A 27,749-nucleotide genomic window follows, 5' to 3' on the forward strand; every position below is an offset into this window, starting at 1 on the left:
ACCTCCCGTTCCATCTGGGCCTCTTGTTTTCCTCAGATTGGTTTGAATAGGTGAGCTCTCAGTCAAGGCACCATCAAGAGCCCAAGTCTGACTGCAACAGTGTGGATGGGGTGTGCCTTGAAACATAGACAGGAGAATTTCCTACCTTAATGGTCCATAGGCAAGCAGAGAGGACAGACAGAGATTTTGTTTTCCCAGGGCTACAAGTTTTAGTCTTCTCAATACTTTTTGCAGAATTCTGAATCACCAATTGAGAAATTCTGCTTAATGTTATGGGTCAGGATTAAGGCCCAATGTCCTATTTATGATGGGTTAGACACATGCACACTTAGCACTAGTTTGTGGTGCATCAGTGGATTTACATGCATAAGCACTGCAAGAATTCGTATTAAATCTTATTTCCAAGGATGCAAAACCTATGCATGGTGATACAGTTGGATTCTTGACTGCACAGCCTTTCTTCATTTGAAATGACAGGATGGAGGAGGAGACAAATGAAAACTGCCCAAGCTCATGGTGAAAGAAGGGTTAGCAACTGTTTTCAGATCCTGTATTCAGACCACAACTCTTTCTCCTGACTGATGTTCTCATTGATGTATTCACTACCGCCACTTGAAAGATTATGCTTAGACTCCAGAGACAGACTTCACTCCAAAATTATTTAAAATGAAATTCACAGTGAGTTTCTCGACTAACATTTAAAAAACTTTTGCATTTTTATAGTCTACCATATCTCTGTATTAAACTATCAGAGTATCCAAGGGTAAATTGTCAAATTCTGCACACCCAACAGAATGCGGCAATAAATTTAGTGGAGCTACTGTAATTGCTTCTCTCTGAAATGGCAATGAATATGATGAATAAAACTTCTCACCAACGTCTTACCATTTCCAAGAGAGATACGTCATATGCAGATATTCATTTGTTAATTGTCATACAGTCAAATGCATGCAAATGATGTACAAAGTGGATCAACTAAAGACTATTGACATGCAAATCATATGTTCTTTCAAGTCGAAAAGGATCAAGAGAACATTCAGTTATTTCCAGCTCTAGTGCAGAATAAGAGTTCATTAAGTTTGGGGGAAAAAAGGGTGGGTGGGGGGGAACAACTTGAAAATGGGTTCCTAAAAGTAAAATTAAAAATTTGCACTACCATCTGTTGGAGAACTTTTTTTCTGGAATGACTTTCCAGTTGAAAATGACATTTTTGAAAAACATATTACTGCCAGTTCTTATTGAAAACAAAGATGGCAGTTGCATGGCACCTACTGGCAAAGGTCCCAGGAATTTACTGTCAGGCAGTGACATGGACAAAAGTGCTAGAAGGTTTTTTGCACTTTGTCGCTTCAGGGTATCTCAGTATGTTCTGCCTCCCCCTCATCTCCACTCCAGAAAACAAAAACACCCTAGCTCTTGTACCTGTTCTCTCTGGAACTGGTAGCACCTTTCCACATCCTACCCGCCAGCATAAGGAAGAAAAAAAAAAACCACACACACACACACAAAAAAAAACTCTTGTTCATTTATTTTTTTGCTAAACCAATAAAATCAGATGGGAAGAAAGTGTCAATTTTTGGATGACACTTTTTTTTAAAATTCCTTGCTCTTTTGTCTCATGACCAGCTTCTGTCCTGAGCATAATCCGAAATGCTGTTATATTCTATTTGTTCATGTATTTCCACATAGCCAAACAAAGTTTTTTAAGCAGGAACTGATCATCCCATATGTTAAAGTTTAAACTCAGTGCTTTTCAAAAAAAGAGGAAAATTACTGCCCTCTTACGGCATCTCAGATTAGATATTAAAAATGGAAACATCCGAAATCACTAGTCACTTGAATGCCTTAGTGTGAATATTTCAATTTAAATAGAAATATTTTAGTGACCATGTGGAAGAGGATGTTCTAGTTGATATAATGCACTCAAATTTTTTTGTTGTTGTTTTTTTTTGTTTGTTTTTCAAAAAGCTTTTGAGAAGGTTGAAAGATTATGAAGGGAACTCAGCTGTCATAGGATAAGAAGGAAGATCATCTCAAGGTTTAAGAATTGCTTAATGACAGGAAATAGAGTGGGATAAATGGTCAGTTTTCACAGTGTAAGGGGATTATCTGTAGATCTCCAGAGAGACCTGTGCTCAAAGCTGAGCTGCTCAACATCTTCCAAAACAGTAAAGAAAAAGAGATGAATAGTGAGATGATAGCATTTGCTGAGATAAATTTTGAGGTTATAAAATGACTTGGAGTAGTCACATCTCAAACTGACTGAGAAAAGTACAAAAAAGTGTGAAAATCCTAAGTGGATAGGTGATTGAATGAAACAATATTTTGATGTCTCTAAATGCAAAAGGAAGAATAACTCTACCTAAAACAGCTTGATCTATCAGTACATAGTGGCAGGTGCTTGTCTAGCTATTGAAACTCAGGAAACAAAATTTGAGATCCCTGTAGAGAGTTTTACAAATATGTGGGATCAGTGTTTGACAGTGTTCAAAAGATAAAATACTGTAAAGAATCTGTAGAAAAGCAAGACATAACTTATCCCTTTGGAAAACCACAGAGCACTCGTTTCTTATATATTGTCCTAGTCATTCCTGGATGTAAAGTAGAAAAAGTTCGGAGAAAGACGGCAGGAAAGATCAGAGGAACTAGAAATCCCCAGGGATATGTTGATAGGCTTAAAATAAACAAAGCCCAATATTTACAAAACACATAATTAAAGCACAAAACTTGTAGCCACGGGATACAGAATGGAGGGTTATAAGAATAGCTAGTATGAAAAAAATGACTACACAGATGCATGGAGCAGTGTGCCATTGAAGATAATTGCCTGTTAGCCCTTAGGTCAGGATATCCTACAATTGCTGACTGTCTGGGATTTTATCAGGCAAGGATCGCTGTTCTCAATATTCAGTGCTTCCCAGCAGGCTTTGTAAAATTGAATTTTGCCTCCCGCAGAAGGTGTGAGAAGGGACTAGGCTGGGCTAGAGGGTCCAAAATAGCCTCTGTGTCAGTCCTGCCAACCCTGGAGGGCTACGAGGTGTGGAGGGGCAGTCACACAACCCCACAGATCTGTGGATATGGTGCCGTTCCCTACATTTTGCTGGCCTTCAACACATCCTCTTTGGTATCAAGCCACATCTTGGGCTAAGAAATTTATCAGTGTGTTCCTCTTGTGCTCAAATAATAGGCTTCTGAGCTATATCCTCAGCTCTGCCACTGCTGAATTGAGTGGCTAAGATACATTACTTTATATCAGATCCTTTACGTGTTCACCTGTGAGATGAGGACAAAGATCTTTTCCCAGCTTTTACTCTTGGTTCACCATTAATTTCAATGTCAGTGAAGCTCAGCTACGTGTGGGAACCTCCTAGGACTCCTCAGGAAGCTAGCAGAGGCTAGATAAAACAGTAAAGCTCAGATCTTTCTGGGAATCTCTCAGATTTGACATATGGGAGCAAAAGACCTGTGCATCTGAGTGCTGAGGATTTCTTATTGCAAAGGCATTTTACCTTAAGGGAGTTTGACCTTGACTTTATGTCATACTATCTGCAGAATTTTAGAGCTACTTTACACATCAGGCTGTTTATTCAAATTCCTTTTGCAAAAGCAAATGGCAAGCTCCTGTGAGCATAAAACAAGAACTCCAAAATCAGCATGAAAGTTATAAAATGTCACCACATACACAAGCAGCAGATGACTGGAAATGGACTGGTCAAATCTGCTTACATCAGAGTTTTAGTCCAGAACTGGATGGTACTTTTGAAGAGGGTCTCCTGTTGTTTTCCATTTGCTGTGCCCTTTCTTGCATTGCCAGCAACCTTGGGGTGTGCAAAGTGACTCCTTTGGGATGAAAACAAGCTGGTAGATTTGCTGGAGGACTGTGGAGTGGATCTATGCCATTTACTGCTACTGGTGAAACAAGGGTTTGAATCAGTGAACCTGGCTATAACATCACCAAATGCCGTGCACAGGATGAGATGGGATGCAGGTCATTAATGGCTCTGTATGAGACAGAAATCAAATGGTGATGAGGCAACTCGAGCGACTGCAGGTCTAGCTGAGCCCACATCAGTCTCAAGGAACATGGTGAAAACAGCTACAGGCGTTCATCTCTAAAAAAGCAAGGTAGAGCAGTAGTCTGCTAGCAGTTTTCCTGGGTGATCTAGGTTTGGTGTGTTTTGTGTCTTATTCGTATTTTTAATATGCTCAAAGCTAAAGCTGTATTTAGCTCAGCAGGAACCACCTGCTTTGAAGTGAAATTAGAGGCATCGTTGGGAATTTTTGTCGCTTTCTCTTTAAAATCAAAATACAAGCAAGGTTTTTTTTTGTTTGTTTTTTTTTGTTTTTTCCGTATTTGAATGCAATGAATTCCTAGAACCATCTGAACAGACTAAACAAAGTTTTGGGTCCTCTCCTCCATTCTGAGAAAAGCTCCAGGTCAAAGAACACTACACAAAGTCTTTACAGCCAAGGAGGAAAACCAGGAATCTCAGTCTATCTGGTCAAAGCACGTGCTTCTTCCTTGATTCAAGGGACAAGTGACAAATTTAAGGTCTGATAATTCAGGAGATAACAGGTGCAGAAATTAATTCAGTGCCTCGCATAAAAGGCAGACTTCTTGGTCTCTAATGGTATGTAGTAATTTCCTTTAATATTAAAATTCAGATATTATAGCCAGCTTATTCTTAACAGTAACGTCCCTGATTTAAACGATCATTTTTGCCACCTGAATTTGAATCCTGAACTGACACAATGGGTAAGAAGAAAGGGTATTTTCATCTATCAAAAGAATGTGAAGTAGATCTAAGATTTCAATGATGAGATATCAGAGTTTAGTTGACCCAGGGAAAATAATTTGACAGAATAAGTACAACTTCCATGCCAAATATTTCTCTACTACTTGGAAGAAAATATTAAACTAAGTAATCCCTTTGGAACAAGCTTTAAAAAGCTTCCATTAGTCATTAAACCCCTTCACTGCCTCATTAATTCTAACAGTATAATCTGGTTTTGATTAGCCAGGTTGTTAATCGTCCACTGTCAAACACTGATAAGGGGAGAGAATTTGCTTTACGGATCACAGACATGTAATTATGTGTCTCATCACAGCTGATAAAGAGTGAAAGATTACCTTCAGCCACACAGAAATCACCCCGAAACAGTTAGCACAGAGTAATCTGACATATATTCATATCTAAAAGGGACACATTAACACATCTCAGGAGTCTGACACTTCACTACCACTTTGAGAATGTTTAAACCTAACCTCAAGATTTGTGGGAAGGAAATTGAGGAAGTTTAATTGATTGACTTAAAATATTATAGACCTGTACTGGAGACAGATTTGAAGAAAGTTTTAATAATGCTTCAAAAATTGCATAGTTTTATACATTAATTGCCAGATTGAGCTAAACTGTAAGCATAAATTGAAACAAACATGTATGTTTATTTAGAATAATTTTAGTGGAATAAATACATCTTTTCCTATAGACATAAGGGAGGGTACTCATACATCTGAAGATTTAACTAGATGCTGAGGATAAGCACACAGGGAGTTCTGAGAATCCTGTAGGATATCAGCATATTTAAGTGTTCAAAAGACTAATAGAAAGTCTCAGATTCATGGAAATTAAAATAAAATGAGTACAAAAATAATAATAATAATAATTTAAAGAGAATAATAAAAAAAGAAACTTGATTCCCTTAGACGATTTCCATTGCAGAATGAAGTTCTGTGCAGGAGAACCGGTAAGCTTGGATTTCTTTCATAGCTGATGGCATGCTTCACTTCAGCTATACTTCACAGGTGACTGAAAAATATCTGTGGATGTTTTTCCCTCTGAATTTTTTTTATAGAGCTGGTGCACTTTCATTTAAATCTGGTAGCATATTGGAAATTTATTATCAATCTCAGTGAAATCTTTAATTAAAAAGTCAGATGGCTGCCTGCCTGGTTGCAACACCAGAGGAGCCAACACTAATTTATGTACACTGTAAAACAGGCATAATTATGCTGCCAGTAGACTTACAGATGGTAAGCACTGAGAGCACAAAAGCACGGGTCAAAGCATAGCCACAGCTCACATCTTTCTAACCAAATGTTCACCAGTCTCGTCTTCTATACATATATTTTCTGTGAAGTTTCTGGGCAGAAAGATGTTTACAGTTTAAAACCATGGAGCTTTTAAGTGTTTCTGCTTTATGATGCTTGCTGTAACTTCAGAGATATTTTTTTTTTCCCCAGATGCTAAGGCAGTACTGCACCAAACGTTGTATTCCCAGTAACAGTAGTAAAAGTCCAGTGTAACTTGGTTATTACAGTATTCCTGTGCTTCATGCTAGAAAAGCTGTTGTCAAATAGGAGAAAAGTCTCTTACAGTTTGAGACACCTCCATACATTGTCACACATGCAAAAAACTGCTACTGTGTGCAGATCTGAGCCCATCCACGGGCAAGTTATTTTACTAACATCTAGACAAAGTAGGGCTGGTCCTGTACTATATCCCCTCTTTGAATGAGCAGATATTTTATTCTTGATCCCTGGCCAATTCCCACCAAGTCGGTACTATTTTTATACGGGATTAGCAGGGGTAAAGTCTTTGTAAATGACTGTGTGGCTCACATTGAAGGTTTCTGCTGTGAGATTCTGCTGCGTGGAGTTAAGCGATTGCTGCTGTCTACAGAAAGGGCTTGTAAGGCAGAAAAGCAGAAGAGACGATATCCAGTCTGTCTACTTGATTTCATATTAAAAGAAACAAGGAACAGAAGTAGCACGTCCAATGGTTGCATCAGCAGGGGACATTATTTCCCTTCCTTTCCTGCTTCTTCTAATTTTAATAAATTTTAAAACCAGCTCAGCTAATTCATGGTGATTCTGAAACCAATACAGTAAAGAGTTTTGAGGCCGTATGTACTTCATGGCTCTAATAATGCTCTGACTGTAAGACGTTTGGTGCAAGAATGGGTTGTACAAAACCTACCCCAGAGAGATCCCAGTTGGATAGTTCCCAATAGTCCTAGCTATTGGATAGTTTCAGCGCATTACCGCCAACTAATAGCAGCACTACAGCTACTAATAGTAATTTCTGCTTTTTAAAATGCAAAACAAACTGTCGCTCTCACAGCAGGCGCTGTTTCCTAAAATGATATCTTACCTTTCATCTGCAAGCTTTTTTAAGGTGCTTTCTTGGCTTTAAGTTCTCTCAGACTTTTATTGATATTTTATTGATATTATGAGTGTATTAGAGGTGGAAGGAGACAGTTGTATATCAAGTTGCATACATGATGTGAATGAGAACAATAAGCTTCAACTTGCTGCTAATGATTCTATACCAGAAGAAATGCATCTATTACCAAATCATTTACAGCTAAACAACAACTAACAGGACGTAAGTGCTGTAGGGTAGGGGAAAGGATTGTACCACTCCAGTCATTTACTTCCATCCATCTACCTTGTCTTTTGGGCCCAGAGATTTGGCATTCTGGCCCTCCTCTCTGTCTGGCCCACTAACACAAGAAGTTTTTGGAAATGAGACTCTTCTAAATCCAAGTCAATGGATGGTCAGCACTCATGCCAAAGCTCCAAGCCCTACAAAGGGAGTGCATATAATTAGATTGGTGGTTAGATATCAGCTGCTATGATTAGTTTTCAATCACAAAAGCAGTATTACATCTCTGTGTGAAAAGTTGCTTTTCAACAAGCTCAGTGCAGTACATGGATGTTATGTCTGCATTAGCCCTGCAGGGAAAATACTTCTGATCCTTGTTGCACAAGTGTTTTTATTGCCATTTTCTGTTTCCTCCTAAAGGAAACAGACTCCTTTCTTGTGCATGAGCAAAAAATCTCTCTGCTAACCAAGCAAATCTGAAACTTGTGTCTCTTTACATGGTTTTGGAGCAAAGAGATGATCCTTCTATCTTCTTTTCTCAAGGTTGCATTACCTTAGTGATCAAGAGCTGATACTTTGTGACGTATGTTTACGGTCTAGAGGGCCACAGGTATCACCTTGTGCTTGTACACTTCTTTCCTCTGCTATCATCCTCTGCTTGTATTCTCCACAGCCCATACACACAAGGAGACTTTTACCAAGGCTGATTCTCAGAATACATCCCATTCTCAGATTGGATCCCAAGGTTATGGCACCATGTTATATAACTCTTTCTTCATTAGTTCCAATTATGTTTTAGCATCTGCTATTAATTTCCCCAAGAGATGTAACTGGAGCTCAATACAACTTTTTTATTTTTCCTGAAACAGAACATTATTTATCCACTAGGAACCAGATGAACAAGAGCTGAGCTGGAATGGAAAAGACCTAACTGTATTACCCTTTGGCCTGACAGCAGAGGTTAATTCCTATCTCTCTGTCCATAGGAAAATTGAAATAATCTTACATGACCAGGCTGTATAGATGTCTCTTTTCCATGACTTCTGAAACTCAACAGGTTTATTCAAATTCGCATAAGGTCTGAACTGTATATTGTCCCTATAAGATTTTCAGAAATAAGCGATAAAGGAGGAAGGCCTTCAAAGCATTCACCTTTTAGAAACATCATAAAATTCTCACAGCAATCAATAAAGCTACAGGAAAATAAACACATAGGTAGATAGGTAGGTAGGTAGGTAGGTAGGTAGGTAGATAGATAATTAAATAAATAAAATCTGGATCTGCTGCCAAAATCTACTGTTTTCTGTCTCCAAAGTGGTTGTGGAACTCCTCATCCATCCCAAAGTCAGCAAAATTCATAGTTTCACACACACAAAAAAGGAAGTAGGCTTGAAAGAAATCAAAAGATAAATTGCCCATCTGACTGCTGAAAACTACATTGTCCGTTGCATGTTTTCTTATCAGAGCTACACATTTACATAAGACGGCATCGACTTTTAGCATGGATATAATCCACATTATTACAAACAAGTGAGAAGGAGGAAAAAGAGTAACATACATCTCGTGCAATGATTTACAATAAAAGCTGAGATGGTTTAAAGTCAAAAAGTTTTACATGTCATCACCATTACCGCTCTTGAGGAAAATTCAGCCAAGATCTGAAATTGAAGTTATGACTTTTCTGATGTACACATTAACATTTCACAACTCTGTGATGGGTTAACCTTCTCTAATAGCTGAACTGCCACCCAGCTGCTCTCTCAACATAAAGACTGGGGAATCCCTGCTGCCTGTGGGCCTGGAGCCCCTCCTGCCCTCCTCCTCCTGGGGCCTGGGCCCTCTGCTGCTTCTCCCTCGCCCTGGGCCTCCTCCTCGGCCTGTGCCCGCTCTGCCCTTTTGGAAATCTGTTTTCCCCAAGGCGCTGCCAGCTTGGTGCTGGGCTCAGCTCTGCCCTGCCATGGGGACGTTGGAGCCACCACAGAGGCCCTGTTGCCTCCCACAAGCACCTGGGCACGGGCACCTTGTACAATCTCAAGTGTAGCTGTTTTTATGTGCAAACCAGAAAGTGATCCATACTCATCTGTATGGGCATATCAATTCTGTGACACCAAGAGGTAAAACATAATTCTTTTTCATAGTTCAGTCAGTAGGCATGATTAGGAATTCATAGACAATAAGGATATATTGCAAAACAAGTTGATGTTTTTATATTCCAGCTACTAGGGTAGTGATAATTAAGTAGATTTCAGGGCTGAGAGGCTTGGATCATGGAATAATTTACTCAGGAACTAGAAAAATCAAGTCAGTATGCAAGATGGGAAAAGAACTATCCAAGATGATACTGTAATAGATCAAATATGTGCAAATTCAACCTTAGCTAATGTCTTTGTGATTATATACATTTTCTTTTCATCTCTGTGCACGTAGCATCAGTATGAAACTCCTTTTTTTTTTTTTATTTTATTTTAATCCATCTTAGATTGAAATTGAAGAAAAAGCATGAATTCAACCCATCAGCCTAAACTGATGGATTTATTCTGCTTCTCTCCAGAACTCTTTAAAAAAGACTATTTATCTTTGTCTTACATTAAACATCTGTGGAGAACCATAAAGCACTTTAGCGAGACTAAAAAAAGGTGGAATTCAATAGCAATGTTTTCTTTTTAATCACTGGTTTATTTATTTATTTATTTTATTTATTTTGCATTATGTTTTTCACAATTAGGGATATAGCACTTTCAAAGAATGTATCATGAAGTTTACAATGTACTGACCAGTATCATAGATAGGCATTATCTGAACCTAGATTGCTACTTAAATAACATATTTTAAGTGCAGTTTTAGTGTTTCAGTTAAGTGCAGCTTATTAATTTTCTATCTTAAAAATGAAAACAAGATCTAACCACAAAATACCCTCTGATACTTTCAGAGTTGCTTTTGCTCCTTATAGCCAATTTGGCTGGAAGCAAAAGCTGTTTTGAATCAGAAGCATTTTCTTTTTGCAGGGCCAAATGAAGCCTTCCTTTACAGAGAAAGTTTCAGATTCATTAGCAAGGTAATGTAGATCACTGGATTTTTATTTATTTATTTATTTATTTGGCTGGAGTATCCCTTTTCTGTTTGTTTGTTTGTTTATTCATTTGTTTTAATAAAAATGGCTTTAAAATTAGTGTACAGAAAAGGAAAAAAGGTATTGATTTTTAATATAGAATCAAATGCTAATTCCCCAACTAAAAGAAAATAGAGGCGTTCAGGCACATACATTCTTAAATCGTTTGGTAGACAATGGAGCTAATGAGGCTTGGTTTCCTGTGATTTTGTCAAATGTCCCCTATGTATTCCTCACTTCAGCAACCTCCCAACCTAGAAATATTTTCTGTGATCCTCCCTCTACAAAATTTCATTGCCTTCTCAATATCCACTATCTCTTTCCATAATTTCTCAAGGTCTAAGCATATTTCCTAAATACTTCCCACGCTCCCCTTGGCTTTCCCCTAGGTTCCCAGAGCCCCACCATCATGACTCCTACTTTCTTTAACTACTGCCTAAGCAAGAATGATAACATGCACACAGGGCTACTGACATATTGATTAACTGAGAGGCTACTGTCCAAATAGGCAGTGGCTGAGTTGTCTTCCCAGCAGCGGAGGTGTCAAGAGAATCCCTTTTTACTAGTCAGTGACCATTTTGAGGATTTAAAATTTAGAGGATCTGAATATTTCTGGGACCCTTCTCTGCTGTCAAATAGGGTAATAATAACCAAAATGACTTTTGAAAGCAGAACTGAGATTAAGAATGACATGAGCCTTGTTCTCCCAGGAAACCAGGGGGAGGAAAGCAAATTTGGTCTTACCAAATTGCAATAATTTTCAATAATGAAACGGTAACCCAGCATATATTTGTTCTTTGATGCTGCCTGTTTCACTTCTGGGGCATTTCAAAAGCTGAGGGGAAAATAAGATAATGGAGTTTCTGGTTGCTAAGAACAGGCTAAAACATAGGGAAGGAACAGCTCATCCTATTCCTCCTGTCCACCCTTATTTCACCGTAAGGCTAATCACAGCTAAAAATTAACCTTGGTATTTGTAAGGGACTCTGAAAAATCTGGAACTGTCTAGAGTAGCTGCATTTAGAGAACCAAGAATGGCCTTAGTGATTTCTCTCAGCTGCCCCACAGTGCCACGTCTGAGATACCTTGTTCAATGATATCCTCTCCCAACATTTTCAAGGAGTGGCATTGCTATACCAGCTCCAGAATCCTGGAGCTCTGCCTTATGCTGAAAAATTCACTCATTTATGGTAGGTTACAGCAATGTCTCTCATGTCCAGAATACATTGCTTTCTTTTACTGTTGCCCTTCATGAGAAAGAAAACACTGGAATACATAGAGATTTGTTATCTTTATGTCACTTAGAATAACCATAAGTCTTATCCAAATGCTTTTTTCCTTCCTTCTCTTTCTTTTTCAGTAATATGTCATCTTTTAAGCTAAACAATAAATTATTTGAAGAAATGACAATATTTCACTTATATGGCTCCCATTCTGAATTGGGATTTACTAAGTAAACAAACTAGAAGAAAGAATTTATAGAAGCAATATTCTAACAGAAAACACAGCAGAAAACAAAGGCATAACAAAGTTTATGATAAGAACTGTAAATAATATTTCCAACCTCAGCTATATTATACTTACTTTACACATAGGATCATGAAATCGACTCAGATATACAAGCTACATATAGAGACACTACTTAAGAACATTTCAAATTAAGGGAGGAACATCTTCATTATTTTCAAAATCAACATAATTCTTCTTAGTCTCTGTAATCTTCTCTCTTTGTAGTGTAATAGGTCCTTGTCCAATTCGTTCCTTTTCTTGGATTATTTTTGTCACATCAGGGAATGAATATTTACTAGGATCCACTTCTAATTTCTCAACTTGTCCACTCCTGAAATAAGAAGAAAGTAAATGAAAAAAAAAAAATAATTTCAGTGTCAAATAGCACAATTCTGGGTCACTGTTTATAAACCTGTTGACTTCAAAGTGAGACTTGATACTAAATTTATTTCACTTTTTTTTTTAATTTACAATTTACAATTAAATGAAGAATAAGAGTGCTTATTATTTGTAATAATATATCTGTTTATATCAGCTAACTCTTATGTTTTGTCAATATGAATCCTAACCATGTTTGTATTATGAAAAAAAAAAAAGATATAAGAAAGTTCTGAGGCATAACAGAATTTCCAGATTCATTCACTATTAAGGTAATTCTTTCAGATCACACTTAGAAATGTGTACAGTCAACGCATTAAGGCAACCAAGCAATATGACATGATGATCAAAGATTTGAAATACTCCTATAATTTCTGTCTTGCAGCATTTGAAGGCATTTTGTCGGTTTTTGTTTGTTTATTTTGTTTTCTAATAAAGGAACTAAACACTTAACTGGAAAAAACCTAGCCTGTTTTCAAGTAATTTGTAGCAGTTTACAGCAAAAAAAAGGCAAAATGGAAATGTAATTGTTCAATGATGTTCTAATTTCTGCATATTCCAACATGATTTGTACATCTTTGAACAAATTTTCCTTTTATATTGAATGTTACTTTGGGTCTAAGTTCCAAGCTCAGCATTACAGATGACAGTACATCACTCTTCAAAGATGTGAGAAAACTACCTGCTTACCCAGGAGATCAGAAAGACTTATTAGGACTAGAACAAAGGAAAAAGTAATAAAGCCACTGGATGAAAGAATGCATTGCTTTGATGACAATGTAAGTAATGAAAATATGTAAATAAAGTATATTAAATGATTTCAAACTGAAAATACACCATTTTTACTTGTTAAAAATCCAGAGTTTTGCCAATGAGCTGCCAAAGCCTGCTTCTCCATCAAGGCTCCTGTGGGGCCTGAGCAGACATCCCAGCTCACTCCTTTGTGTAAGATCTCTGTACATGTAGAGGAGAGATGCAGAGGGATTCATGGCAGGTTTCTTCCTCTCCTCTGCCGAGGAAAGCATAACTAACAGAAGAGGCGTTAATCAGCCTATCCACCTCTTTCAGCCTTATGCCACTAGGTTTTTCTTGGGAGTTTCTTGGGAATTATTTGCTCATTTTCCTGAGAAGCCTGCTGCCTTAAGGATCCAAATAACCTTTTCCCACAAGTGGCACAAACAAAAACTACTCAGAAGAGAATTTTATGGGTAATGAAGGACGATATGAGAAAACTTTTATTTCTTCACCTGGAATGTTCTTCAATTTATAAGGATAGTTTTTTAATGATATTACACAGTTTATTGAAACAAAAGTGGATGTGCTTTGTGGCAACATTCCAGAAAATGTTCATCCCCAAGATGTAAGAAACATTTTTATCTCCTTTGTGATTTGTGAAATGTGCTGTGACCTTGAGTGACTCTATTTGTAGCCACTGGGGAGATTCCAAAAAAAGCACCACCTGTCCAGAATCCTAATCTCATCACTAATGACTAATCACTGATTTGAAGTACTTCAGAAAAAGCTAAAAACCATTAATATGAAAATTAATTAGCCTCAGTGTGTGCTTTGTTCACATAGTAGAAAAGATTTTCCTTGGTTTGATGTATTTTAATTAGTAGTTGTAATTTACATTTGTTCAACAGCTCTAAAATTGTACAAATTGCTAGTCATGAAAATATAGTAAACTCTACGGCGTTTGAATAATTTATTGCTTAGTAGCAGACTAAACTTCAATACACCAAAAACTAATTAACAGTGAGTGTCATAAGTAACAGTCCACATCAGCAAGCTACGAAAGGATTATAAACATCAGTCATTTTCAAAAATTAATCAGCACATGTTATCAACAAGTATCTATTAGCAATGGACAATAGGAAAAATAGAATCAAGTACAGATGATTTTTTCTTTCCAAAAAGGAGGTAGATTTTTATATATTTAAATATGCATGGTCAAATATTCTATATTTGTTCAGTAAACCTCATGGTACTATCTATGATAGTACTAACTACTGTGATAGATACTAACTACTAGATACCTATACTAGATATCTATGACAGATACTAACTACTATGATACACATATTTGGCTGATAGTTAGTGTAGTTATCATGCATTAATCTCCAGGGAATATGCTCCTCTGATCATGTAATCTGTGCAAAAAGAGCTGAGTATTGATGATGTCAAGGCTAATTACCTAACTACCTACCTAACTGCCTTTTTTGGAGGAAAAAATAGAATTTTGGAAGAAAAATTGGAGTTTTATGTCACCTAAAGATTTTTTTCCATATAGGTCTACCTAGAGGAATAAAAATAATCTTGTTGCTAATGCACTTCCATGAACAATGGTAAAACAATAGCGATGAAGATAATATTTCTTGCAGGACCAACTACAGCACATCTGGAAACCTCAATATTTGCAAATGATTTCAAATTCAGGTAAAATAAATAAATAAATAAATAAAGTTCAAAGTTTTGGGCACTGCTACCTGCTGCTGAGCAGTCAGGGGAAAACTATGGCCTAAAGACTAGATGACCATAGAAAATAAATTATATTGAATTCAATGCTTTCTTTTTTTATTTATTTTTTTCTGGCATTTTTTTCCCTTAGAAAGGCTATTTCTATCTCTACATAGTTCAACAATGCTTTAAAAAAAGAAAATAAAGACTACACTATTAAAAAAATATGATAGTTAGTCCTTCATTTTTGCATAACTATAGCAGCCTGCTGAACAGTCTGGTGTGTGACAGAACATATATCCGATAATTTGATTTTTTTTATAATTTACACTTTTGTTCACACAGTTCTTAATCCCCATATTTGATATTTTAATGGTTTGACAGTTACATTTCCTTGTTTCAACTTCTGAATTTCTATAAAAGTTTAGATTGCCAAAGATTTCTCATACTTCTTATCCAGAAAATGCACTCTCTGACACGTGATTGAAAGTTTCCTTTTTGGCATCAGCATGTCCAAAGATATTTGCAAGGTATTTACAAGGTATGAGCAACAGCTTTGGAGACCCACTTTTTCCAGTCTTCTAGCTCCAGGTCTTCATGAGAATGCAATTCAATCTATACTTTAACCTTAACTGGGATAAAAAGCTTTTTTTTTAAAATGTTGCTTAGTCATACTTGATCTACATTCTGTTTAAAAAGTCAATTAACTCCTGTAATTCTTCCTATTCCAGACAACATAACTTGCAGTGAGAGCAAAAATTCTCAGTATCTACAAAAAAGCTATCAAACTATGTAGACTGAAAAGATTATTTCTGCAAATCTATTCAACTCTCTAAATTTGTGATCTACTCCTAGGCCTCTGTAGATGGCACACATGACATCTCAGTAGAACTGATAACTGATTTGCTATGTGTGATCTTTCCATACATACATTCATCTCTTGTGCAAGCCACACTTGAGTTGCACTTACCTATCTTCTAGTTAAAATATTTGCTCTTGGTTTAGGAGCAGAAATGATGGTGAATTTGGGTTCTGAAAAATCACATAAATCCTCTTGCAATTCCATCAGGTTAGTTTGTCTACAGACCCATTCATCTTACCTCACATTTCCAGAATGGAAATTATTAATTTTGTTCTACTGTATTTCTCTTTGTAACATGAATTTCTCTCCTTTCCAAGTTGTCACACCTCTATCTCTCTCTGTGGACTTTAGAAATGTACTGTGGGAGATCCTCAGCCATTAAGTCTGTGGAAAGGAGAGGGGTATTCCCACATGTTGCAAGGATTCTTTCAAGGATTCAAATTAGGACTCCTTACTTATGATAACGTTTGCTAGAAAAAGGGTGGAATTAAAATCCAATAGAGTGATTTAAAATATCCAAGTTTTCTTGGCCTAGAGTTCAACAAAACTTACAAACATTTTAGGTATCTGATGTATCGCCCAACAAGTCAAATATGGCTTGAATTGGATAACCTGTTCAAAAGCATTTATGAGTGTACTAGCAAATAGTGGTGGATGCTCCAGCAGCATATATTTTTCTTCTGTTTTTCCTCTCAAGAATCCAGATGAGAAAAAAAAAGAAAAAAAAAAGTTATAAATTGCATACTGCTACTAAGAACTGATTCCAGTACAATGTAAATCAGATTTCTAACCTAATGCAGTATCTTCTATAGCTCCTACTGGCTTAGTTAACCAGTGCAATTGTACTTCGCTAAAAGGTAGTAGGATTTGCAATGCTTGAACTAGTTAAGTAGAAAAGATAACCTTTACTTTACATTCCTTATTTCATTATGAAAGATATATTTGATATTTTAATGTTTGAACTTGTTGATTTGTTTTTAATTCTATGTTGTGAAGTATTATAGAATTTGATGCTCCATTCCTTCTCCTCTTTAAATGGGCCTATTCTCTGGCTGTATTTCTCTACCTCTGTACATAAAGAACTACAGTACAAAACAAAGAATAAGGAATCTCCCATGTATTCCTCAATCTTTTACTGGAAGATTTCAAGTATGTGTATATTAACATTTAAAGACATTTTGAGTTTTATTTTCTTTTTTTCTTTTCCAATGATATAGGAGGAACAGTCTCAAGCTGAGGGTATGTTACTTTTGTAACTGTTACTCTGACAAATGTATGTATGTAGTATGACTTTATTTCTACCTATATATATATATACTTCATTTATGCAATTGCGGAAAACTCAACTTCTATACCTCATAGATGAATGAGGTCAGTCACAGTAAAGACTGACATAATCAGCTACTATATAAATAGAAATTTTGGACGCATAATAAATAAATATGTCAAATTCCTGCTATGGAAACTTGTCTTTTTGAAGGTTTGAAGTACAGTTTTGTATACACTCACAGAAGAAATCTCTCCTATGTGGCAGAAGTAATAATAGTATCATCATGCAATCTAGCTAACAAGTTAAGAGATTTAAAGCACTATATTATAGTTTAGCAGATTGTCTGACAGAATTTAGCTAAGACATCTGTACCTGTCAAGTGTAACCACTGTAATGAATGTTCTTCTGTAATCTAAGAGAACTATTCAGCAAATTTTTAACAGCTGGCTAGTCAGCAATTTTTCAACCAAAGAGGTCAAAACTTACTATTTGTAGTAAGAGCTGTAATTCAGAACGCTTCTTTCCTACTTCTGTTTTTGCAATACATATTCCGGTAATATATTAACAGTAAAATTTGTATTTTTCCTTCAATATCTTCAGTGAGCATTTTCATAATTACTTAAAGCTGAAATCAAACACAACTTCTTGCTCTTTTGTTACGCCATGGGGTACCTTTAGTTCATCAGTTGGCAGGGAAGGGGACGTCCCCATCATGGCTATTTAATCACTTACTGTGTAGCCAAACTAAATACACACAGAGTTCTAAGGAAATATGTATTCCTAACCCCGTAGTTGCTAGCTCTTTTGCTGTTTGGCAGAATCTGGAAGAGAGATAACATCAGGTATCTACAGAAGGAAGATCTAGTTTTATCCTGGAGAAAGGTTCAGACATTTCTTTTAACTGATTTCTTTTAATGTTTCTAAGGCTTTAGCTGTGCTTCTGCTGGAAAGAACCATCACTTTTGCACCATTTGGCTTGGACCTTTTAAAGAAAAATTATGGAAATAGTAATTAAGAAGATGCACTGCTGCCTAAGGTAAGGGTGCAGTGGTTGTGGCTCATTAGGAATCTCGACAAAGTCTTGCAGTCACCCTATTGTCTTCTCATTAAGCAGGCCACTCAAGAAAAGACACAACCGATCCTTATTAAAATTACAAAATAAAAAGCAGAAATAATGACATCAGTGACTCTTGTAGTGCCATTTGAACAGTGTCCTAAACATTGAGACCAAGAAGAACAGTTGTGATCAATAATGCTAATTTTTACTAACTGCTTAGCCTTCCCATCAACATGTTACCACAATGAAAACACACAAAGAAACAAATATAACAATTAAAATACAAATAGGTAAGATGCTTAACAAACTTTGCTGTTACCGTATCTTATAATGGTATGAACATTGCTGCCTATAGCAAGAGGAAAAGCAAAACAGTTTAATACATATTGTGGTATCTGTACTTTGTAAGGCCAAGTGGCTATGAGCCCTACTGTCTGTCTACCATAATGGCTAGTAACACTTGGTAAGAGAAAAAAAAAAAAAATTGTGCAGCCCTGATATTTACTTCCTACTGGCAGTCACTAACTGAAAGAGTTCAAGAGATGGAGTTTACATCACATGTAACAGTATGGAGCTATGTTATAAAACCCTGAAGAACTGCTTTTTGAAACTACTTATTGGTGCAGTAGCTCAATATATATACTGTATCACTGTGCAAATACATTCATGGGATGTTCAAAATCATTGCTTTCTAAATGGTTTTGAGACCTAGGCTATGTAGCAAGGAGCTCTGCAGAGGCAATTCTCAGTAGGTGATTTGGTTTTAGTGTATACTAGATCAATATCTGAATGAGCTGATGAAACAGAACCGATCTGCAGAAATAAGTGCTTTCTTGGCTCTGCTATTGGAGCAGATCACTTTATAAACAGCATCAGACAGGCCATTAGTCTAAAGCTTTCATACATAGTTTTACTCTATACAAATCAATATTTTCGTACTTTCCACAATAAGATACTCAATAAAAAACATATATTCTGACAAGTGAATAACTAATGTACCAAAAAAAATAAAATAAAAAAACGCTAATGTGAAAGAAAAAAGGAATTACCTTCTTGCATTTTTTTGCATTGTGTCAGAAGGTTTGATTGAAGTTGATAATTTTTGCTTAGCCAGGATTATTTCTTTAGCCTAAAATAAAAATATACAGAAAAATAAGTCCCACAGAAGTCATTTATGCTCAAAAGCATTTAAATAATCTATCAAAAAAAAAAAAAAGAAAAATTAAGATGCAAATAAATTTTCTCGTGTGACTTTTCTGTTAGATTTTAACACTCTTCACTCAGCGTGAAACATGAATAAAGCCATTTTAACCAAATCATCTGAATGGAATTATATTCAGTTATATATATGAGTATATATATCTTTAAATATTTAAATATATACATATATATATGTGCTGTCTTGTTTAGCACAATGTTAATAATGCACATTACTGATTTTCTCTGTAGCTAATGAACTTGTTCATGATGTGTCTCCTTCTTATATTTCAGTTTTAGTGTCCACGTGCTAGTTCAGATATTTTTATTAAAGAGTCTGCTGCCCTCTGGACTTCTCACTCTTTGTAAAAGAGACAAATGTCCACAAACTCCCTCAGCAATTTTGCTGAAAACAGAATCTCAAGATTGAAGACGAAGTGAATTCCCTTTCTCAAAGAAAACATGTCCATCACCATTTTTTAGAGGACATGTAAGTTATTTCTTATGGCAAAAGCTATCTCTTTCCCTACTTAGTGACATCAAGGGAGAGGGACCCCTTAAGGTTTGAAAGGAAGGAGATGAACAGGAACTATGACAAAGAGTATCTAGTGTTTTCTAGTAACATTGGTTTGAAAGCATGCTGTTCCAGACCTGCTCTAAAATGTTCAAGAAATAAGACAAATCTTGTGGCTTCTATCATTCATTTCTGAAATGCATTGTCAAAGGGCTGATCCTTTCTGACTCTGTATATCCTCTGGTGAAGAAAAGTCTTTTTCTTTGAACTTTCCCTCTTCTCAGTAGGCTGTACAGTGTTCTGTTCTTGTAACAGTCATTCATTCTGTTGCTCCCTCTGAAGCTAAGGTTCCTTGCTTTGCCTTCAGAGCACATCATCAAGGATAGTGAGGAAAATTGCTGATTCTGCAATCAACAGAAATGGCTCCTTGACGGATGTGATCCTGTCAAGGGGCTTTCAAATTACGGAAGGGTTAGGAATTGTGTACTGGAGCATCTATTATTGTCAAATATCATTTGACTCAAAAGCTCCTTTGCTCAAAAGATGTCCTCCTACCTCTGTTCAAGAAAAATCATAAGTGATGTTCTCTTTTTTCTTGCTTTTGAAACAATGTGCAATAATGGCACATGAGCTTCACCAGGACAGTGATTGCACATTGATCTCTTGGAGATGTCAATCAAGTCAGGACAAATGATCTGGAAAACAGAACAGCCACTGCTTCAGCTGTGGACAAATATAAGAGTTTGGGCTCAGTAGCAAGTTCACTGAATGAAATTTAAACTCTGTAATATACAGGAAGAGGGACTAAGTGAATATAATGAAGCTTTTTGGAAGTAATTCTATGAAACTATTGCTAGTATTTAGTGTAATCAGAAATCAGAAAGGAAAGATCTTTTAAGAACATTAGCAGAGAAGTCTAGAAATTGATGTGTTAAATAGAATCTGGAATATTTGAGAAAACAGATGGAATTTGTGAAAACAATATTTTTAAGCTGAGTCATCTTTTCAGCCTACAATTTATTCCTACCATGGCTTTCTTCTTCTGCAACATGAATTCCACTGAGTAACAGAGTTTCCCTGAAACACATTTATTTTGAAGGAAGAAAAGATTTCTAGGGTTTCACAGCTGTATGTCTCCATATGCCTTTGACAGTAATGAAATATTACTGCATTTGCCACACCTAGATAAGTGAGAATTTTATAATGAAATTCCATCAAATAACCCTTACACTGACATGCATAATGTATACCCCTCTATTTTTAAATTAATTAAGGAATCTAACTCTCATTGATCTTTAAGTTTCTAAATGCTTTCAAAGGCCCAGGCTATAAAAAGCTGTCAGAATTAATTTTTTACTGCTTATATAATAAAGGATTAATCAAAAAGTCAAAATTTTCTTCTCTGATTCACTAAAATAAGGAAAGTCAAGTTTTAAAACATGACACAGAATGTCTCAAAGCCATAAATAAGAACTGTTTGGTAATAACACTGGTTTTGATGCTGTTTCTCAGACAGTAATTAACATGCTACTGGTGTACCCTACTGATGGCATTTTGCAAAATCACTGATTTAATATGCCAATTTTGGTCAAAGCCAATAAAGAAAAGTTCATTTTTTTACTTTCCTGCATCATCTGCAAAAATGACACTGCCAGAGCATAGAGGCTGAAAGGCTGAAAAGCTTCATGTCACAGATATTTTTCCCAGAAAATGAAGCATTACAATGTACTTGCTATCAACCCCTTACTCATACAAAATCTCTGTACAGACGATTACGGTTATTACAGTATAAACACCACACTTGAAAAGTGTCACAATTCACTGAATGTTGTGTCCTTCAAATTTGTTTTGATGACCTTCCAAATCTGTTGGTAGACAGTGCCTTAGAAAGACACCCGTTCTGCAATGATTTGCTGTGCAATAAACAGTACATTTTCAAAAAAAATGTTTTCTGAAAAGATGGTGAAAATGATTTACTTTCTTTTCCTTTACGTGCAATTTACTATCTCTAACATCTATGGTATGGCAAGGCCATCAGAGAGAAAACTGAAGAGGTTTTACTTTTCATTTTAAAGGCTAGGGAACTATGAACAGGCTGGAAGATATATGCTGAAAGGTCTAGCAACCTGATCAGAAACTCCCTAAAGCAAACAAAAAACACTGAATTCAGTTCATTTTCTGTTCCCTTCCTGAGAAGAGAGAGGTATTTTCAGGACAGTATTGCAAGAACCCTACTGCAGAAGTTTACTTTTTTTGTTAATGGTATTCTTAAAATGTCAGTTACTTAAGGAATGTGCTAAGTCATTTATCTAGTTGCAAATAATTTTATTTTGAGAATAATTATTTATCAGGAACAGAAAGGTTAAACAGCACAATATAGTCATTAGGTTTGTCTCATCACTGATATAAACTGAAAAGAAGTTGCACGAATTCTGTTCCTCCTATCATCTTATAAAAAGGAATTTATATTAAGTTGATGATATAAAATTAGTATTCTCAAATATTGTTGATAACTTCAGCCATAATGTTCTCAAAGAAAAATAACTATTGGCATTCCACTTACTGCTAACCTTTATTCATTATACTTAGCTTCCTAGAATACATCCTGTTAATACCAATACAATATGTATGGATAGAGAACGTCTGAAAAGGATATGTATCCCCAAAAATATAGCTTGTGCACTCCAATTTAGTTCTGAAGGAACGGAAGAGATTGCGTGACTGTAACACAGAACAATTCTTTTGCACCTCCTAAGCGGAATTGCTGCAAAGTAGCACAGATCCATCTTCGCTCAACAAATCCACGAAGCTCGCCGTTATCTCAGAATCATAAAACAGTTGAGGTTGGAATGGATCTCTGGAGGTCATTTAGTCCAAACCCCTGCTCAGGCACTGCCACCTGGAGCCAGTTGCCCAGGACCACATCCAGGTGGCTTTTGAAGATCTCCAAGGGTGAAGACTCCATGACTTTTTTGAGCAACTTGTTCCAGTGTTTGATCACTCTCACCATTAAAATATGTTTCCTTATGTTAGACAGAGCATTCTGGTGTTTCTCTTTGTACTTACTGCTTCTTGCCCTGTCATTACACACCACTGGAAAGAGCTTTGTTCCATCTTCTTTACTCCCCCTTCACCACCACTACCACACCCCAGTCAGTTAAGACCCTTTTGAGCCTCCTCTTCTCTAGGCTGAACAACATGACCTCGGTTATTCTGTAGAGACCTCCTCAGGTCTCACAAGTATCTCTGAACTGTGACATTCTGAGATGAGGCAGGCTCCAGACCCTCAGTCTAGGTAAAATATACAGGTGTAGGTAAAATATCAAGACAGGTGAAACATGGGTAGAACATAAATTTAATCACGGAATAAAGGCAATTCTTAATCACAATAGAAAGAGGAAATATTCACGTTGCTCATGTAGGTACTGCTTTCTAGGAAGATAGCAGATTTGAATGTACACAGAGGCTCCTTGAAATATTTATGTTTTCTAGGGCACTGCTCATCCACAAAAACACTATCGAAGTCTAATAAAAGCAGGTTATGAGATAGAAAATTGATGGTACTTAAAATATGTGAAAGACAGGTAAGTAATAAACAAAACTCTGTTCAAAAGCATTTGAAAATAACATTATCCAAAATGGCAATTGTGAAGGCCTCAGTTTCAAATAAATAAGTGTAGGAAAGTGTAAATTCTCATATGAGTAAATTTTGAATATTAATTAAATATGAGTCTTAATCAAATGAGTACAATTTTCAGCATTCCTCAAACTCTTGGTGAAACTGTATGCTTGATGCTAAAATGACAGCTCGTGATTTAATCAGAGGTTGTCCATGCAGGGACCTACTGAGTCCCACCACTAAACCACCACATCCCTTAGTGCCACAAAGGACAGCATGACTCCATACAGGCAATCAGAGCACAGGTGAGACAGGAGAACACAGAGTTAGGAATATTAGGGGAATATGACTTCTGCCCAGGCTTCTTTAAGTACTGAGGCCTGCTGTGTAGCATTTCTCAGTTGAAGCACCATGTTGCCACAGCCCTCTTACTCTGTGAGTACACATACTTTGTAGAGCTGATCAAGTGTATCATTTGCACCTAGGGAAAGCATGAAGGGAAAATGAATTAAGCAACTCTTGTTCTGATCACCTGAGATGTGAGAGTAGTAGTACATAATGCCTATGCTTGAACCATAATGTAATTTTCATGAAGGTGTGTGCCACACAATTTTTGAAAAACTGGTTTGTTTTTGTTATCTCAAACAGGTAGAAAAACTGCTTATTCTCAGTTCTTTTAAAAATACATCTTACGTGGTTGCACAATATGGTAGGTTTTGCAGAGGATATTTTCATACATAAAAAGCTGTTTCTATTGAAAATATAGGAAATAGAAACAGTTCCATTAATATTGTTTTCCATAGTGTTCCTTTAAAGGAATCCTAAATCCAATGGTTTGGCTCTATGATTAAATTGTCATTCTGGAATGTTCCTTCTTTCTTTAAGAAATACATCCTGATGGGAAAGGCTAGCCTGAATAACTAGCTACTCATATGTTACCTGTAACTCAGAAATATTCTTAAAGTACTCACAATAATTTAAATACCTTTCTATGATGCCTCCTCAGATTATTTAACATACCTTCGGCATGCTGACAACTAAATGACCAGTTGTTTGTGATCTTTTAGCAGAGCTGCTATCTGGCTTCACTTCCTCAGGGAGCACAAGCTGGAATGGCTATGAGAAAATATGGGTTTGAAATGTGTCATGATAAAACATCTATTTAGTTATTTATTTATTTGACCTAGACAAAACCCATGCGGAAATATAGCTACCACATCCTTTGATCTATAGAACAGTATGTGTCTAAATCCTATTGCTATAAATATAGTATTACTAATCCTAATAAATGATTAACATGCTAAACAGCTTTTACTTAGAATTATGGTTATATGTATATTCCTGAATTGCTGTCATTTCTGAAGTGACATTTCTAACGAAGGTTGTAAAATGATGCTTGACTTATATTAGCAATTAAGTGAGAAAGATTATCTAGTCTATTTTAAACATAAAGTAATTTTGAAGTTTTATTTATGCAGTTGGTACAGTCATAAATACAGATTTTGGTTTACTAATTAAGTACTAAGAATTTTTCAAATATTTGATGATAAAATTATAACCACTGAGAAGGAAATAAACTTGAATTTTAAACACCCTTTCAAAAGAGTATACATCCATTTGTTTCTGTCTACTATGAATTCCAGATTGTGAAATTACTAAATTCTAGCCTAGGGTAACTAACAAGCTCTTTTCCTCAGTGATTTATTGTATACTGTATTGAGGGAATAAGAAGAAATAAGGAGACAAACAGAGAATGGAATTTAATTTCAGGCTTACACTTCTTCTGGCTAGGACTTCAACAGCATGTATGTGTTTCAGAATAATGCAAGTATGAAATAATGTTTTTTCTGCATAGGTGCATGGAAGTTCATAATCTGTGAAAGCTCCAGAGTTCACTGAATAACCATTGTAAACTTTTAGTCTTGATTTGAAATGAATGTAATAGGAAAACACTAACCTTTCCTTTCACCAGTACTCGTATGTAAGTTGTCTGGACATCAACATCAAGCAGAGAAGTGTCCAGATGTCTTCAAAATGAAATATAAATAAATGAATCAATCTATGATACAGTCCAGTATATAAGCATTTAAGAGTACTTAATTATTTTATTACAACTTCACAGTTTGTAAACTACAGCTTCAATTTCAGTTATTAAGTTAAATGAAATATTATTAGCATTTAATATTTTTGGAAGAAAAATATGATATTCCTATATGTTTAGGGAATGTGAAATAAAATAATGTCTAAGTTCTGTCATGTCCACCACATGAGTCCTTCACTACAACTATTGTATAACTCCAATGTTTCAAAATCCTTGTGGAAAGTGAAAAGTTTTTTTTTTCTGTTAGTTTAGTGATTTGTCTTAACATGAAAATTCATCTATTTGCTATTTAAAATTGTAAAAGTATTTTGCTACTTTTCTTTCTAAAGGCTTAAATGGTACCTTTGTAATAAAAGTTCCTTTTTTACACTGAATGAAAAAAAACACATTGTATTCCCAGAAAACACAGTCTTTTTACATTTCAGTACTGGCAAACAGGTCACTGTTTGCGACCTGTAAAAGCTCCACTCTAACATCTGCTCTTCATCTTGTGATACATATGCTCTTGTTCTTGTGACCTGCTAGTGAAAGCGCAAATGCATGTTCCCTATTTCCCTGCCTTTATAACATTACTTCTCAGGTGAATTTTTAAAACTTTCTAGTTTACATTTCCTATAAATGAGCACAGACTACAACACTATATCCAGTATTTTATTGCACCTGAACAGATTTTCTGAGGTTCCAAGAAAACTAATTCTTATAATTCAGAAACAATGGAACAGGCCTGTTTTGTGGGAAATTAATAGGTTTGAAGGGAAGAACAACTGCCGTGAATACTATTTCTGTGCTATGAAACTACTTCCAACTTTAACAATTTCCTATCAGAGGTGAAAAAGCTTGTGGATTTCTAACCCCTTTTTGAACCACGAGCAAGGGTACTGTTGTGCTTAGCAGTTACAAATTAAGTTATAATTTAACTCATAAGAGTTATAAAGTATTCTTGTCATTTTTTGGCACGTTTCATCCACATTTCTTCCAGGTAATGCTGTGTTGTAGGTTAGGAAATAGGACAGACCATAGACTCCTTCCAATAAGCAGTATGGACAAGGCTGCCCTACTCTGTTTCAAGGAGAATTTAACTATACAAGGACATGAATTGTACTGGAGCACTTCCAGGGACAGAGAATGGACATAAAACCCCATTCCCTACAATCCTAACCTACCAATGAAGAATGGAAAATATTTTATATAAATATAAGGGGACAGCACTGGAGGAAACCTGCCTGTGGACTGCAGAAATCATCAATTCAAAAAAGGACTATTGAGACACACTGCTCATTTAGGAGTAACAGAACGATCCAAAGGGTCTTTATTTTATACAGTTCCATTTCTTTGGCAGAGGCTTCAAGATTGATTCTATCAACCCCTATGTTATTCGTCTTCCTCTTGAAAACTCCCCATTTACAAGGAGGAGTACAATTGAAATTCTGTGTATTAGAACTTACGAATGGCAAAAATGAAGTGGAAAAATAAATAATATTTCTGACCTGTAAACAGAAAGATCCAAAATGAACTGGTTGTTTTCTTCATCGTCTTTCAAGGAGAAATGAAGCCTAATAATAAGGACAAGAAACATCTCCAGGATCAACATAATTGGGGTGAAAAAAACAAACATTATGGCATATTTCAAATTCAATTGCTAGCAATTTTAGATTAACACAAATACACTTTAGACAAAGTCATATGATCATTTTAGAAACAGTTGCACTTTTCCTCATGAACAGGAAAAATTACTAACATTTGAGCTAGAGTCATTCAACATTTGTTTTCTATTCTCTCCACCCAACACTCAAGAAACAGAAATAAAAATAGTGCTGAAGGTCAGTTAAAATTAAGATCAGTCTGTCAGTGCAGAGAGAGACATCTGCTGGCAAAGCGTCTGTTCTGTTGATGTCTTCATAGATAAAAAAAAAAAAAACAGTACATGAAAAGCACAGACGGTTTGAAAAACAGTGATTCTAACTTAATCATTTGTTAAAAAAAAAAAAAAAAAGGCTTTGCGTGCTTGTTCACGGCAATTAAGTTGCCTGTAGCATAAATATCTACATGTGCATTTCCAAAGTAAAAAACGATTTGCTTACTATCCTTGATTCAAGGCTGTTGCGAGGTGGGTGTTGGTCTATTCTCCCACGTGCCTGGTGACAGGACGAGGGGGAATGGGCTAAAGTTGCACCAGGGGAGGTTTAGGTTGGATATTAGGAAGAACTTCTCTACTGAAAGGGTTGTTAGGCATTGGAATAGGCTGCCCAGGGAAGAGGTTAAGTCACCATCCCTGGAGGTCTTTAAAA

At 36.0% G+C, this 27,749-nt stretch overlaps 1 protein-coding gene across 7 annotated transcripts in view; it reads right to left on the reverse strand.

Moving 5' to 3' along the window:
• Positions 1–10,043: 10,043 nt before the first annotated feature.
• DNAAF11 (dynein axonemal assembly factor 11) overlaps positions 10,044–27,749 on the reverse strand; it is a 46,878-nt gene continuing 29,172 nt past the window's right edge. For 5 of the 7 annotated variants that reach the window (XM_080581691.1, XM_080581689.1, XM_080581690.1 and 2 more), the window contains 5 exons: positions 26,949–27,014; positions 25,318–25,387; positions 24,381–24,476; positions 19,080–19,159; positions 10,044–12,337 (listed from right to left, as the gene is read on the reverse strand). In XM_080581691.1, the coding sequence (XP_080437817.1) occupies positions 12,151–12,337; positions 19,080–19,159; positions 24,381–24,476; positions 25,318–25,387; positions 26,949–27,014 (499 nt within the window). In that variant the 3' untranslated portion in view covers positions 10,044–12,150. Of the gene's footprint in view, positions 12,338–19,079; positions 19,160–20,453; positions 23,842–24,380; positions 24,477–25,317; positions 25,388–26,948; positions 27,015–27,749 lie in introns of those variants that run through there. The other 2 variants (XM_080581692.1, XM_080581694.1) reach the window with 2 other exon arrangements.

This window comes from Anser brachyrhynchus (genome assembly GCF_964034855.1).
Source record: "Anser brachyrhynchus genome assembly, chromosome: 2".
In the NCBI taxonomy this organism is placed as follows: Eukaryota; Metazoa; Chordata; class Aves; order Anseriformes; family Anatidae; genus Anser; species Anser brachyrhynchus.